This window comes from Electrophorus electricus, chromosome 13, assembly GCF_013358815.1.
Source record: "Electrophorus electricus isolate fEleEle1 chromosome 13, fEleEle1.pri, whole genome shotgun sequence".
Classification (NCBI taxonomy): Eukaryota; Metazoa; Chordata; class Actinopteri; order Gymnotiformes; family Gymnotidae; genus Electrophorus; species Electrophorus electricus.
Window position 1 is genome coordinate 6719013 of NC_049547.1, and position 16187 is coordinate 6735199.

Sequence of the window (16187 nt, forward strand, 5' to 3'; positions counted from 1 at the left end):
GTCATTCTCAGTTCAATTCCAGATCACAGGCGGGTATGATTATTAAGCTTTTTCTTGCTTCAAATGCAATCCTAAAAGCTTGCAGCAGGATTTTGGAATTTGATATTTTGATAAGTTCTGATTTCTGTTTTCCTTTCCGCCCTGTAGTTCTACTGAGCATCGCAGCAGGCCCAAATCCTAGCTATCATGTGAGGGCTTCATCCTCCACTCTGACATCTTTGCCATTAAGCTGCGCTGCCTTACCCAAGGTGCTGGACTGCCATCATGGCCATCATTACTTATTTAACATCGCTACATCGGGAAGCCTCCTCACTGCCCAGAATGTATTGCATCCTTGGGTACAGAGATACCGGGCTGTTGCTGTACACCCTGGGGCTCTTCACCATCTTCAGCCTGGTAGCTCCTCAGGGTTCCTTTCCCAAGCTGGAGAACATTGGGGCCCACAAACCTGTAAGCGTGATGCCGCCTGGAGCCACGTGTGGCGTGCCGAAGCGCAGTGCCTTCTGCTGGCCGGCCCAAATCCCGGAGGACCTCCTCACCTGCTCCCAACGGTTCTGCATCCAGGACTGCCCGTACCGTTCCTCCACACCACACTACACTGACCTGCTTGCTGCCCGCTTGGGCGGGTGCCCAGCGGGTGACAGCCAGGACCTCCACCCAGGGGCGGCGGGCGGTTCTACCAGCTTCGCATTTCGAAACCAGAGCAGCTGCTTGGCTTCCTTCTCCTCTCTGACCCTGGGCCCGGACGGCTCGTTTACCCTAACGCTTTGGGTGAAACTGGAGGAGGCCGCTGTAATGTAAGTAGCCCCACTGCCAGAACTTTCCCTTAAGAAGCTCATGAACCACAATACAAGTGTTTGCTGTCACTTAGAGAGCGAATATTTTACTTAATGGCACAGATCAGTTTCTCTTTCTGGCTTTCTACAACAAAGAAAGGGCAAGGTGTTGGTTTATATTTGGTTCTCAACCAAATATATCATAGCTTAGCCATTTGCCTCAGTAAAAGCAGAACTGGCTTTGTTCAGTATGTCCTTTCCTGTGGCGGTAAGGCTGAGAAAGAACGAAAAAAACTGCAAATATCCGCCAAGAATCCTAGGTTGTCTTCACCTTGTGAGGTATTGCTTTTTATGCGTACCCTGAGAACAGAGGACCACATGCTGGTGCGTGTAAGTCACACTATGAGTAGTTGGTTTGAAATTAATTTGTAATGTGCTGTCTTGTCATTGTTGGGGAAAGAAAGTTCCGTGTCTTTTTTCTCTTGCTCTACCCTGAACAAGACCAGCTGTGGCTAGTTTTAGATCAATGAAACGAAATTGCCACAGTGTTTCCTGAGCTCTGGCAGGAAAACAAAACCAAAAAAAACAAAACAAAAAAACCCCCATCATCTCAAAGGCCACTTTGTTTTTCCACGGCACAGAAAATGATATAGTTGAAAGTGGGTGATGGGATGAAAGGATGAGGTGAGAGAGACTCGCAAACAAGAGCCACCGTTGCTCCTGTGCTTCACGCAAGGATGAGAAGACAAGCAACTGGCGCGCAGCCTCGCAAAAAATAAATAATTGAGTCAGCGCGGTCACGGCGGTTCAGCCGCCACGAGACAGCCCAGAATTCTCTCCCTCGAGTGACAGCGCCTGTGACAATGAGTGTACGTGTTGATTAATTCTTCTCTTAGTGAATTAATGGGCCTCTGTTTAATATCAACCAAAGAGTCCATCCCCCCCCTTTGCTAACGTGACATAAAAATATGCAGCGTGCCAGCTCGCTATGGGGTGGGGGGGTGGGAGCATGTTTGCCTTGCAGCCTGTTCTGAATGGTGAAACGGCGGCGTTTCCCCCGGAGGGGTAGCTCGGCCTAATTGCAAGTGGAGCACGGAAGAAAGCGCAGCCCACAGGTAAGGCGCATGGGACTCGGAGGCCAGACCTGACTTGAGCGCAACTGCGCCGCCTTATGATTTATTGGATGTGGTGGTCCGCATTCGTAAATGCTCCTGTTTCCTCATAACATGGTGGTAATGGGGTTTCATTTAACAGTGGACAAGGTTTTTTCAAGCACCCACAAGCGACAAATGGGAAATATTGATATAAGGTGCAGAAATGTCAGTTTGGGCACTTGTTTTTGACACCAAACGGTCTCCCTGTAAATCGGGACTGTTTGGACCGTAGCTGGTCTTCAGGGTCATATTGATTGGCGATTAGTGCTCCATGCAAAGTCTCACCTTTTTATGTTAGGCACTGAGCACATTTCAGCTTTGTCAACATAACTTATCTCATGACTTCAAATCACATTTAATGTCATGTTAGGTGTTTCATTGAGGTGATTAAAATCCATCAGTGTCTTAGATTGGTCATTTCAGATTAGAGTATTAGCCATGTGCACACATCCTCCTCGAATAGCAACTTCACAATGCCCGAACCAAATCCAGTGATCCAAAGGACATTGAAAAATTCTAAGCAGTTTGAATCTAACCACACCTGCCAGAATGTTGTCTCAAAATCACTGTTTAGTTATGCCTAGAGAATCTGGCTCCTAAAAGGTCTCAATTTAAAGGCACTGATAGATATATATTATAAAGGAAAACTATTTGATAGCTTTCATGATATAATTGTCAAGATTTTACAAGTTGGGCCAGGTGTCTCAGACCAGAACAGAGTGGGATTGTTTTTCAGCCAAGTGTCCATTTCTCCTTTGCCCAGGACTGTCTTTGAGAAGAGCACTATGGACCGACTGGTGTTTCTCCTCAGAGTCTCCGAGGCGGAGGTCCAGCTCCACTATGGTGTTCAGGATGGTCACACGGTCTCCATAACCATGAGCACTGCGGGCCGCATGACCGTCGGTCGGTGGGCACACTTGGCACTGCAGGTAGGGAATGCACTCACTGCTTGGCTGTTGCTACTGGCTGGATGCCAACAGGCCATCAGACCTGCATCAGCCAGCGAGAGGGAATGTAACGGCCTTCCGATTGGGCCGTCATATCTTGAGATACGTGGGGCTGTTTGTGGCAGGACTGATTTATAGCTTTCGGTGCAGGCTCCAAAGCTATCAGCCGGCGTAATCTGCTTGATCAGACCTCATCTACAAGTCTGCTGTGGCGGCGCTAATCCTCGTCCATCCATATTCCCGGCAATTAGCCGGCGGAAAATATTGATATTAATATTGTGTCGGCAAAGCCGCAGCGGGTTCACACCGAACCCATGTCACAACAGATTTCCGGCCAGGACAAGATGCATGAACGGAAGGCGTTAATTACAGGGGTAAACATCTGCTTTCTCACAGCTGTGGGGGCAGAGAGAGGACAGGAAGACTGCACCGCCTCCTTTCACCCCCACTGGATGTATTACCACACCAGAGCCCATCACCTCCCAAACCGGCCCATGATCCGGCTGAAGGAGGGGAGGCAGGTGCCATTTACCGCCGTGTCGGACTTTTGCATGAGGCTCATTTCCCGCGGTTTGGTTCTGATGTAGGTGCGGGTGACGAACATTGAAGAGACGAGCGCCATGCTCGCCGGATGTCTCTTTAGTGGCTTCACGAGTCTTTTCATGCCTAGTGTGTTTCTCACTGCTGCCAGGCCCGTGAGTCCTGGCGCCCTTGTGCTACTCGCTATTGTAAGCTACTGGCAGTGTCTCCATGTTGGTAAATGAAAAGAGAAAGAAGAGAAGAGTGAGTGGGTCATTGCCTGCATTGTGGGTGAACAGAGAGGTCTGTCTGCTGAGAGTATAATCTTTCAATAGCAGTGATTATCATGGCTTTAAATTGCAGTCATTCTGATTACGAATAGCAGGTTGACTTCTGGGACAGAAAACATTATTATGATAATGAGATCCTACCCACAATTCATAGGTAATAAGTTCCCTCTTGGTGACAGCCATATATTGAGCTCACAGGCTCATCTCAGCTGCCCAGTTGGACTTTCATTGCAATCTACCTAGTCTATGACATAGAAAGAAAATTAGCCCATTTTCACCCATTAACCCCATATATTACAGCTTGCATGTACTTTGGTGCTGTAGCAGAGACCTGAATAGTCTCTGCCTCAGGCCAAGCCATTCTATGCCAAGACATTTCTCAAATGCAGAGCAGCCTTGAAGCGCTTGATGAATAGCACTTTTTTTGTGAATGAACTGCAGTGTTGTTAATCTTTTCGGTATTTTGCATGGCTGTAGGTTTCGGAGATGTGCTTTTGTCCGTCTGCAATGCTAAGTGGCTTCACCTGGATATTCTGTTTTTCCTTTCTGATTGTAGTCACTTAAAGCAGTGTTCCGGTAATGACTGCGCTCCTTCTTGCAATAATCACAGCTGAAGTGGACATTTCCGCTAAGCGGGCACGCTCTTGGCCATGTGTGCTCCTCTCTGCAGGTTCAAGCCTGGTCAAAATCAAGCAGGCAAAAATGCCTGTGTTGCCTGTCAGGCCAATGTCTGCCTGGAAGGCTCTTCTCAGAGTCTCTGTATTCCACGGAAGCTCAAAGGCAGAGCAGAGAGGTGAGGGGGAAACCACTCAAAAGGAATATAACATTACAGTGTTTAGAAGAGCCCCAGGGACGGAGGCAGAACAGAGGAGCTGATGTACAGGTGCTGCTCTCTTCTGATTCTAATGAGTGTAGCAGTGAATCCAGGCACAGGAAGGGGACCATGTCCCTTTAATGGGACGCCTTCAGATGACAGCGAGAAGATGAGAAGTGACAGTGCTGCTCACTGCTGTGGAGCACCACCGGATGTTGGGCGTCTGGCTCTCCATGGACGGGAGCTGTGATTGAGATCAAACAAGTCCTGAGTGCTATGGGACTTTACATGTACGTGGAATGGTCTTTAAAGCAGATGTAATGTTTTGGGTTTTTTTCCTCTTCTTTTTGTCCTCCTTTGTCCTCGTGGCCGTTAGCCCTCGTCAGCCAGCACGTTGACTAACAAAATGTGGCAGGTCTCCATGCATGAAAAAGAGACACGAAGGCTTTAGCAGCCACGAACAGGCAAAAAAGGCACCGCGATTATACCAGGCCCTCCAGGGCCGAGCTGATCAACGGGCATTACCATATCAATATGTGTCGCGGGGGCAGTCTGGAGCCTGTCATGACAAAACTCCCCCATGAAAACATGGTACATTCTAGCGCTCTTTTGATGTAATGGAGCTGCTGAATGGTGACTGAGTGAAGTCAAGCTCGTCACCTGCCGACGTCCTGTCCGTTCTGTTGTATCCATTTGCCAGACATTGTTATGTCTGCTCTCACTTTTCGACTGTTGGATTTGGTTACAGCGTAGAAACATGTTGTAATGCCAAGTGTTGACGGCCGAGGTTGCTGACCAGTGTAGAGACACAGAGCTAAAATCTAAAATCATTCACAATTTAGAGGCCACTTGGAAAAATATATAAAAATGTAAGTATAATGTATACTTTTTTAGGATATATATATATATATATATATATATATATATATATATATATATATATATATATATATATATAAAATCAAGAAATACATAGAAATTAATTTGCGATCCAGTGTGTTAGAAGGTAATGTTGACCTGTTCTAATTCAGTGCTCCTGTATGTAGTATTACAGTGCATGTCCCTTTGAAGAACAGGGGTCCTTTGTTCTGCTGCTTCTGAACAGTGGGATTCTCCTACTACAGTTTGCCACATTGTCTTTGGCTGCTTGAACTTGGGGAGAATTCCACAAGTCAATGAACATTTTCATGCACAATTAGCACTTCCGCCGGGGCGCAGGCGTCCCCTGCAGCACTTTGATCTGGTGGGTGGGCGGGCACTGTGGCACACGCACAGGCAGCAACAGCCAGGCTCAGCTTCAGCTGCTGGAGTCTCCGGCCCGCCATGGGAAGAAAGAACAGAGTGGTGTTCAAAAGGCCCGCGAGCAGCTGCAGCATATGTAGCAGCGTTTAGTAATACAGTCTTGAGGAGGACATGACTGAGTTTAGGCTGTGACCGTTTTTATTTCCCTTTCTATTATGACTTATGGCCAGTTTCATCTTTTAAATGGCAGTTATTAAGTAAACAGAAAATTAACTGCAAACAAAATCAGCTGAGTTTGCACTTCTGCAGACTCTTCTCCTGTTTTGTACTGTAACTCCAGTCTGAGGTGTTGTGGTGAGTAAACTTTGGTAAAATAGGAGCCTGAGGTCCAGCAGAGGAGACACTCCTCGGTGTCGGGCTGCTCTCTCTGGCTCCGGCGGTGGGTCAGTTGACCTCTACAAGCGGTTCACGCCATCCAGGGTGATGGAGACTGATTGGCAGCGTCCGTGAAGGTGAGGCAAGGTGAATAGCAGGGAAAAAAACCAAAAAAAATAGGAGCCCTCCCACCTCTCCCTGGCGCTTTCCCTGTGAGTGCCCGGAGCCGAGAGGCCGCGGGCACTGTATAAATCACCCAGAAATGTTGACAGCAAATTAGTGTGTGCTGCCGCAAGTTACGAAAACTGACTTTAACAGGACACTAGAAATAGGAGTTTTGGGTTTCACTGACTAAAATGTCAATGTTAAAGGAACACCAACAAATGTTGCCAGGATTTCAAAGCTGGTAGGGATGAGGTAATGTTGTCCACATGGGATCCTGCTCTCCGGCTCTCTCGAGCTCTCTTTCAACACTGGCATTTCCTGGAAGGTGACTAGGCAAAAATTGAGGACATTACAGTAAAGTAATACAGTATCTTGTATGAACATCCAAGCAATAAAGTGTGAAGCATTGTTTAAGGTATGGGAGGTGCATTATGTGTTATGATGTCATGATGTGTTTATGTTGTGTTTCAGATAATCAGTGTCAGGGAGAATTAAATATCTACCCAGTGACAGACTTTTCCTGACAAATTTTCTCAAGAGTCTTTCTTCAGATTAAAGTCCAAGAGAATCAACAGCGTCGGGACATAAACCGGACTGGGCAGCACGGAAGTGTTGGGGTGCTCCCTGTGAAACTGGTTATGGCCATGCTGATGTGAGGAACTTCATAGCGTATAGTCTCTCCAACCAGCAAGTAATCAGGGAGGGGCGCATAGTCGCCGGGGTGTGTGGCCACGTGGGTGGGGCGCAGCCAGCTGAGCAGCCATGACTGCGTCTCCTCCCGGCCTTGACGTCCACCTGCTCGGCCCAGACGTAGTGCGGGTGAAGGCTGCAGGAGTGAGTGGCGAGGCTGTGGTGGAGGGGCGTGGGCAGAATGAACCTCGCAGCGCGTCGAGTGCTGTCCTCGTTCTGTGGCCGCCAGGAGACGGATGGGCCGAGCACGGCACCGCGGACCTGAGTCTGCAATCTATACGGCGTACACCAAAGTCCCAGGAGCAGTGCAGAGCACGCTGCATAAATAAGCACAGACAGCAGTAAGTCAGCACGCTGTATGTTAAACGTAAACACTCCTACAGAAAAGACAATTCCTCAGACCGAGTAACACCTGCAGCCTGAGATCTAGACTGATTATTTCAACTCAAGCTTGGTGAGGTATTTGGTGTGGAAAGGCCGGTGAGATGCATTTAACAGCACACTTAGCCATTTTGGTCCTTATTTCCTTATTTTAATGTATTCCAATCTTTTTGTAAAGCTTGTTTTAAAGTGTTGTATAAATTAAGTTTATTATAAGGTTTTGATTTCTTTATATATATATATATTTCACATCTTTTTTGTCTTTTTGCCAGAAAGTCCCGAAAGCCGTTGCCATAGGAGCAGAGCAGTCAGTCATACAGTTTCTTATAGGGCAATTTCACCTTCTTTCACATTCAGCTCCTTCTAAGTGTTTACTGGATGATTTCTAGATACCTCAGACAGTTTTCACATCAATTACTAAAATAGGTTCTTAAAGCTAATTCAAATAAAACTGCTCCCCCAATCCCCACTGAACTCCATTTAATGCTAAAATACATATTTTACACATGGTTCACATTGCATCTTGACTGACGGGGACAGAAACGCTCCTTGTAAAGACTTTGTCAAGACTCTTTTTCTTAAAAAGCATTTTGTAGCACCAAAGATTATAATTGATTTTTCTGCCTTTGCACTTCAGTGAACTACTGTCTTCCCTAAATTGCTAAACAAATAACATTCAGAGAAATATTAAAAGAAACACACCCACACTTGCCACAATCATAACAACAACAGTATACATAGAAAGTATGAGTTTGAGGTGGATTCTGCTATTGGCATGGCGCCATCAGGACAGGTTAAGCCATATTCAGGTTGTTGTGTGGTGGCACTATTGGCATAAAGCTCCGTCTCTTAATGGAAGTGACAGATGAGTGAAAACTAACTCTTTCTTTTCCATGAAAAGATCTCCATGAAAATGTTCCAGAATTAGCAAAGAGGCATTCATGTATTTGATCATCTTACGAGCTAACTAGCAACTGTAACTACAATAAATACCACAATTTTCTTTTCTTTTTTTTAATAAATCCAAAGCTGGAGTGGTCTGTTCTAAAACTACCAAAACCCCAAGAAGAGAATGAACCTTAAAGAAGTGGGAAAATGTTGGGTGTTGCCACAAAAACAGGTCTTTGTCTTATTATATGACCAATCAATGGATGTAGATAGAAGGATAATTTCATCTGATTAGAATTTTGTTTGATAGTCACTGGTTGTGACAAAACAAAAATTTTGAAACTGCAAAAATGTTTACAAAAACTGTTATTTGACATCAGGATGTGTGGAAGTGACGAGTAAGGGTGAGGTTTATTTTGTTACTGTGTTTTGCAGGGTTTGGATTTATAGTCCTGTTTTACTCAGTCTACTCCAGAACAATTCTTACATCACAGAAAAAAAACATCCTAACAAACTAAGACAACATCCAAATATCCCATTTCAGGTGAAAGCACAAGAGGGTCCGTTTGATGCTTTTTAAAAACAGTACAGTGTAGCACACAGTAAGCATTGACCATTGCACACTGTATTCTAAAGGGTTGTCCACATGCTTCTTTAGATAGATGACTTTCCATTTTGAACCGTTTAGCTGCTAGCTGATGCCCTTAAGCTATAATGCAGCAGCCTGAGGTTTACAGATAAACAGCTAATCTGCAATGAATAAGATAGATACCTTAAACTCATCTCTACCTAAATCTGACATGAAGCTTTTGCGTACAAGTCACACAGCTTGGGAGGATCTTCTTTCTTTAAGCAGAAGTGTTGAGCACTTGAGTTCAGGCTAGCTGGTTCCCACTAGCTGCCGGTTCCTGTTTGCCATGCTAGTGTAGGATGAACTGTTCCTCTACGAGCAGTCATTACTTGGCAGAGCAGACCTATCCTTTGCATAGACATACTGTCCATCTTCTTGTGGTTCACTGTGTTAGCAGTGTTATGAGCATGACTAATATCATAATGCACAATGTAACCCATCAGTCAAACCTGTTTATATAGATTTTTCTCTCTCTCCACTTTGTTTCCTTTTGCGCTGTATACACTGGCTCCTGCCCAACAAACATGATGCACATAAGGTACATTTGGGGAAAGGGGGCTTTACCACGGAATAATTCTGATTTGGAAGTAAGCTTAATGCAGCAGTATCCGCTCCCCCAGACACGTCGGGGACCTCCCGGAACAGTGTGAGGCAGCTTCTCCAGCCGTTACTGGGACCTCTGGGGCCGCGGGGTGGAGAGTGGACACTCGCCACACACACCGCCGTGCAGGAAGCCAAAACACCCCCTAGCAAGCTAGTTAGCAAATATGATACCTGCTTCTTTTGGTCGCAGTCTGGAAGGGAGAAAAATAGATCTCTGATATGCTTTCGGTTTAAAGCATAGCCTTCACAGAGTTATTACCTTTAATAAAAGCACTGACACTTTGCCTTATATATTTCTGCCTTCTCCAGAGCCCCCGGGACAATTTTCTTTTCTTAAATAAACTGTCACGCTAGTGTTAATATATCGTTGCCACCTTCGTCGCGGGAGAAGGAAAGGCTGATATAAAACATGTATATGTGAGATCGGTAATTGTACCTTTAGTGTACTTGAGTAGAACAAATGCTTCCCCCTCATGGCTGCGCTAATGTGATAAAGGGGAAATTGGCCGTTCGTCAGACGCCTCCTCCGCGGGGTGATTCGGTGGCATCACTACCGGCGCTGCGGCAGCCTCTTCCTCCACACGCTTATATTTCCCGTGACAGGTATCGCCGTGTTGCGGAACATGTGATACTGTAACAAATTACGAGTAAGGAAACGTTTTTGCTTCATTTAAATGATAAGGGTCCATCTCGCCAAGGCTCGAGCGTAAGCCGTAAATAAGACATCTTGGTGTGTGTGTGTGTGTGTGTGTGTGTGTGTGTGTGTGTGTGTGTGTGTGTGTGTGTGTGTGTGTGTGTGTGTGTGCGCGTGCGCTTGAGTCAGGGCTTGAGTCAGGCACGTATCAGCAACATGCTTTAAAAAAGCCGGGGCTTGCCTGCGCTGATACCCTCATCTGAAGGGGAATATTTCTCGGGGCCCTGACAGCTCCCGCGGTGCTGAAATGGAAAGGGCTTTATCGTGGCGCGCTTCCTCACCCCGGCTGCGGAAGGCAGTCTGGTGCCCTGTTAGGCATCTGTCGCTGCCCTGCTTTATGGGCCAGGTCAAAAGGGCAAAGCAACGTCTTTGATAGAAAGCTGCGGTTTGTGAAGTCAGATCTATTCATGTAAAAAAAAGAAAGAAAGAAAGAATTAAAAGAACAAGACCCTGGGACCTCCTGCGCCCTCTTCCACCACTTGGAATAGACCTAAGTTCCCTTTTCAAATAGAGGTGGCATGTACTTATTTATGTATTTATTTAAACAACAATGTGTCTTCAGGGACTGTGAGGGTGCACTGAAAGGTTTGAGGCCTCAACATTTCCATGCTTTAACATTCCTTTTTTTTTTTTTTCCTAACCTAGCAAATGGAGAACTTTTTTATTGACTAGATGGCATTTCTGTCCCTCTTAATGTCAGGTGATAGAGTTTCCACTCATGGCTCAAAGTGGGCTTTAGAAGGAAAGGTATGGCAACATGGCCACACTGCTGAAACCTTGGCCATTCTTCAACCCTGAGCAGGTCTTTCACCTCCACGGAGAGAAGAAAGGCTTAGAAATGGCAAAAGCCTGTTAATGGAATACTAAACCCCTGTAATAGCAAGCTAGCACTGCTAAAAGGTGGTGAGTTCCAGTTAGCATTACACAGAAGAGCCATGCTGACTATTCCATGCTGGCTTTCACTCACTGCTCATCATTGCTGATTTGGGGGTTACATGTGGAGCCCACCACGTTAGTTTATCGCTGGACATGTAACACTAAGGGGCAGACCCAGTTTGTGCTGGGGTTTTTTTTGTTTTTTGTTTGTTTTTTTGTGGCTTCTGCACTGTTTTGGTCTTTTCTCAAATTTACTGACTTTTGGCACACTGACTTTTGGCATGTAGTTTTTAGTGGATGTTTTGTTCCATGGGTTTCATCAGGTGTTGTTGGTCTGGTTGGATACCTGATGCCCAAAAAGGTCATTGTTATATAAGTGATTACATAAATCCAGTGCATTCTGGTAATTCCCTCTGCAGATCAAATATGTTTTTTCAGTTTGAAAACTGAGAGCCGCTTTCAGTGTGTCAGCACCTGCTGATTATGAAGTTGCCAAAAGCTCCAGAGAATGACTAGTTAATAATCTGCTCGAGTGCTGAAGCGAATCTTCTCACAGGCCTGACAACTCCATATTCACACACACACACACACACACACACACACACACTTGTACTGCTTGGTGTGTTAGAGAAGCAATATTCTTGAAGCTGTGTGTTGGAATGTTGAGGAGGTTGTTTTTTATAACGAAAGCAAACAGCATTGCAGCTCTTTGGGCCGGTGTGTTCTCTCTTTATAAGAATATTACAACTTTGGGCACATAGTGATTAATACACTTGAGAGAAGAACATAGTAGTGTTAGCAGTTGACGGCTTAATTCAGGGTTGTCAAGTCTGGACCCCAGCCCTCTCGGACCAGGGTAGCACCACAGTGCTACATTAACTAACATTATATTATAATTATGAAATATCAATGCGGCACTGTGGTGTCAAACCCTGGTCTGAGAGGGCTAGAGTGTGGGTTTGTGATAGACCTGCTTAAATGCACCTCATTCAGCTCGGGGATCAATTGCGCGTGTCTGAGCAGAGCAGTCCCTAAACTTTGCTGAAATCTAGTCCTCCAGGAATGGATTTTGACACCTCTGGTTTAATGGGAAGGTACATGGTAGTGTTTCACTTTGGACAGCTTTTCTAACAAAGTATCCAGTATTTAGTGTTAAGGGCTATTGGTATCACGAAGGAAAGAGTCACGGGGGAGGGGGGCCTTACCTGTTCTGTTTTTATAGTCATTTTAATGGGCAAACCATTCAGCATGGTTGCCAGGTGCTAGAGCAAGAGTCACTTAAATAAGAGAAAACAAACGAAAGAAAACACCCAAAAGGCCCAAAGCAGGAAGGCGAGGCGAGGCCATGGCAGAGCCTTTCAAAGGCCCCTGTTTCAGCTAAGCATGGCCAAGCCCTTCAGCCTTCATCTACATCACTCTGACGCAGGCTTCAGATCTCCTGCAGCGAGTCGCCAGGCTGGTTGGAGATTTTGAGAACGGCCTCTCGGCGCTCTTCAATCAGGCATCATGAAAGAGCGGAAGAGCGGCGGCTTAAGGATCCTCCAGGCAGCCGGTTGTCTAGGGCCGCCTTCATCCTCCAGGAATAGGGTGGCGGGGGTTTGCCTCCTTATTTCCATCCACCTTTTCAACTTTTTTGAAGGAAGCTGTGACAGAACACACAAATGTGAATGTGATGGAGGGGCTCTTTATCTTAGAAAAATGCCGCACACTCACGAGGCAAAGGCAAAAAAAAAAAAAACTTTGTAGGGATTTTTTTCACCCACTTCTAGATGGCGTCATGTGAAATCCAGTAATTCAATATTCATTATTTGTGGCCAGAGCTTTTGGTAACAAAGCGTTCGCTGTGCTGTGTAATTGAAATGGTGCCGGGTGGGCGGGGGGGGATTTAATGCAGGAAAATCATCTAGAGAGGATTTACGTTATACCTCTATAACTGTACTGCATAACTGTAAATGACACTGTGCACTTGTTGGACAGTTCAGTAACAAATCTTCTCATTGGCTCCTAGGTACATCGTGTGACTGTGAGCTTGTTCCTCAATGGACATGAAGAAGACAGCACTGCCTTGGACACACAGACCCTTGTTTCCCCAGTCACTGATGACACCTCCGGCAGTGCCGCTTGGATTGGCCAGAGCTCCAATGGTACCCCTTTCCTTACTTTCGGATCCCTTCATTGTTTCCTATCGCATGATTAAGTCTCTTTTACAGTACATATTCAATGCTTCATTTTTCCAAATTAAAATAGGTTGTTTAGAAGTGTATGGTTGAGCCATATTGCTGTGTTCTCAGTGACCCCTAAGGTTCAAACTCTAGCAGTGTCTCCTTCCATTCAGAGGCCTTCATCCTTTTTTTGCCAAATAGCAACCAGTACGGCATGTTCTTGCTTGGCATTTTCTGTGGCGGCAAATGCATTATTTTGCTATATTGGATAGACTGTACTCATTTGATCAGGAGGGATGTTACACTAGCCACTACTGCACTGGGTATGGTTAAAACTGATTTAAAAAATACATTACATTAATGCTACTTCTATTTTAAATTAATTTACACATATAGAAATTTCTTCATAGATGAATTGAAAGAGAGAAAGGGCACATTAATTTGCAAAGGTGGCACATTTTTTCATTACAGATATATCCGTAAGCCAGCAACTAATCAAATCTCAGGGTTTATGTAGGCCAAAGGTGACCACATGGCCACATGTAATCTCTTCGTAAATGAGATGAGATGGGATTTCTACAGTGCTCAAAGGGGGGGAAAAATGCATTTGAATACATATCTATGAATGGGAAGCAGTAAATAGATGTCAATTCTGTTACCTTATAAATTCCTTCTGGAAAGTTCTGCTGTGGGTATTCTCTCAGTCCCCCCAGAGATGCGTGTGTTGTTGCAACTCATTTCTTCAGATTCACCAAACTCTAGTTTTGTGATACTTTAATTGTTTTTCAGGCATCATTAGCTTGATATTGGCTAACGCTAGCTTTGGCTACAGAACTCGATGCTAGGTATGCAGATATTTGCCATTTCATCTGAAGTGGAATTGCGTTTAATGTGGATAGCATGTACTATACAATTTAGTATCTAAGGAGTGGCTAAAAAAACACACATACACACACACACATGCCCAAATAGACTGAACATCCCTGGTGTAAAGTTTCAATGAATGTAATCCTGTTTACACACATTTCCCTTCTCTAAAACTGAAACCCAAGCCTAGGAAACCGCGTTCTTTTCATTTGGAAGTGTTATGAGGAGCTCCAAGAGGCTTCCACCACTAGTATGGAGGAACATAAAACCAGCACTTGAAAAGCCAAGCACTTCCATGAACAACTCTGAATGTTTCAATAGGTCATCGTGTTGTTTACGTCACACTGGAATGTTGAAGTGGTGTGTTATTTTGAGAATGACAGTTTTGGGTTGATCTAAATCGGAGTTTGTCTCTGGAATGAGGAATTCTAAAGGATATCTATTATACCCCTTTACCCAAGCACACAATTCCCTAGAGCCATAATTAAATGTCTATGACAGCAACATCAGACCGCGCTGCACCTTATTTTCATGAGAGTGCAGTACATATGTTATGTTACATATCTGCCTGCCTATTACAATTAAGACTACTGGGCGCACTGAAAATTTTTAAAGATGTGTGCCTACATACGTACAAGCATAGTGCAAATCTGTGTGTATGCAAATGTAAGTTATCAAACACAAGTGTAAGTAGTGTATGTTCAAGTTTAAGTTAACCTATATGTAATTAGTATATTTCGTATGTACGCACAATTAGTGTGTTTCACCGCTATAGCAACTGAACTAGCTGGCTAGGTTAGTTAGCTTCTCAGTCATGTCTTGTTGATGAACAATAAATTACAAATGTACATGATAAAGAGAGTGACAAGGATGCATCTTATACTGTATATGTAAATGACAGCGCCGCTCTTAGCTTTGACATAAAAAATGGCAAACCTTCAAAGGTAGTTCTCAAGCTGTGAACATAATCGGATGGGGCCGTATCATTATTAGTCAGAGACGTGTATAAGGGAGACTTTATAAGGGAAAGGTTAGTTTTAACCCATGTTTTACAGGTGTAGGCTGCCCACAAGAAACTGACTTGGTTGTCATATTTTACAGGTTGGGTTAGTGGACACTCCAGATACCCAGATCTATGTGCAAAAGCACTGAAGGAGTGATTTTTCATATGTCCCCTTTAAAGCGTTTCAGGTTTGAGTTCTGTTTTCTTTCCTTTTGTCCTCTTTCTTCTGCACATTCTCTTTTTTGTGCATTTTGAGCTCTATTGCTGTCCCACGCCCAAACCTTCATCTTGTCGTTCTTCTCTGTTCCTCTGTTTCCTTTTTGAAATACACGTCAGTGCAGTGTTCACTCTGACAGCCATCAAATGGCCTAACAAGTAGCGACTGCATTCGAGTGTAAGTGCGCTGAACTCAAGCAGCGCAGATAACGTTGGCCGTGTCTCTCAGGCCTGCTTTATCACGCCTGTGATCTCATGTTTAATTATCATCTCGCACCGCCTAGTTCACCTAGAAGAATCGCTGGCTCGGGTCCCTTTCTTAATCAGTTTTAATACCAATTTAATACCCAATAGTAATTCACTTTTTGGTCAGTGTTTCTCTGAGACAAAAACTGAAATACAGATACAATACTCTAAGAGGACCCATTTAGCTAAAGGTAAATATCTATGCAGTGTGTCAACATGAGTTGACCTTTGGAGGTGGGTGAAAAAGTTCAGGCTGTGCTATACTACCTGGCTCATGGGACGACGCTTCTGACCAGAAAAGTGCAGTAGCTTTCACCATGAAGCAGGTTTCTCCTTTGACACAAATACAGGCAGAGATAAGGTCACCCACTGGCTACCGTACACCCTCCTCCCTGCTCCTCTTCAGCCGTACCCTCCCACATTTTCTCTTCTTTCTCCAGGGTCCAGTCCATTCTTTGGGTTGATGCAGGATTTTAGATTTTATCCACAGACTTTAACCAACAGGTAAGTGTCATGATACGAGACTCCATCTAAAAAAAGAATTGTGTCTGTAAGAGACATTGCTAGTTTCCATTTAATCTGGGGTCCATTTGAATTTTTAATTTATTTTGATTTATTTACATTTTTTTGAGATGAATGCAAATATTC

The 16187-nt window shown here is 44.7% G+C and overlaps 1 protein-coding gene across 1 annotated transcript in view; it reads left to right on the plus strand.

Moving 5' to 3' along the window:
- Positions 1–264: 264 nt before the first annotated feature.
- The window catches only part of ush2a (Usher syndrome 2A (autosomal recessive, mild)), a 172771-nt gene continuing 156848 nt past the window's right edge, over positions 265–16187 (plus strand). Inside the window, exons 1-4 of the mRNA XM_035532480.1 lie at positions 265–797; positions 2694–2859; positions 13054–13189; positions 15980–16043. Coding sequence (XP_035388373.1) covers positions 265–797; positions 2694–2859; positions 13054–13189; positions 15980–16043 — 899 coding nt within the window. The remainder of the gene's footprint in view (positions 798–2693; positions 2860–13053; positions 13190–15979; positions 16044–16187) is intronic.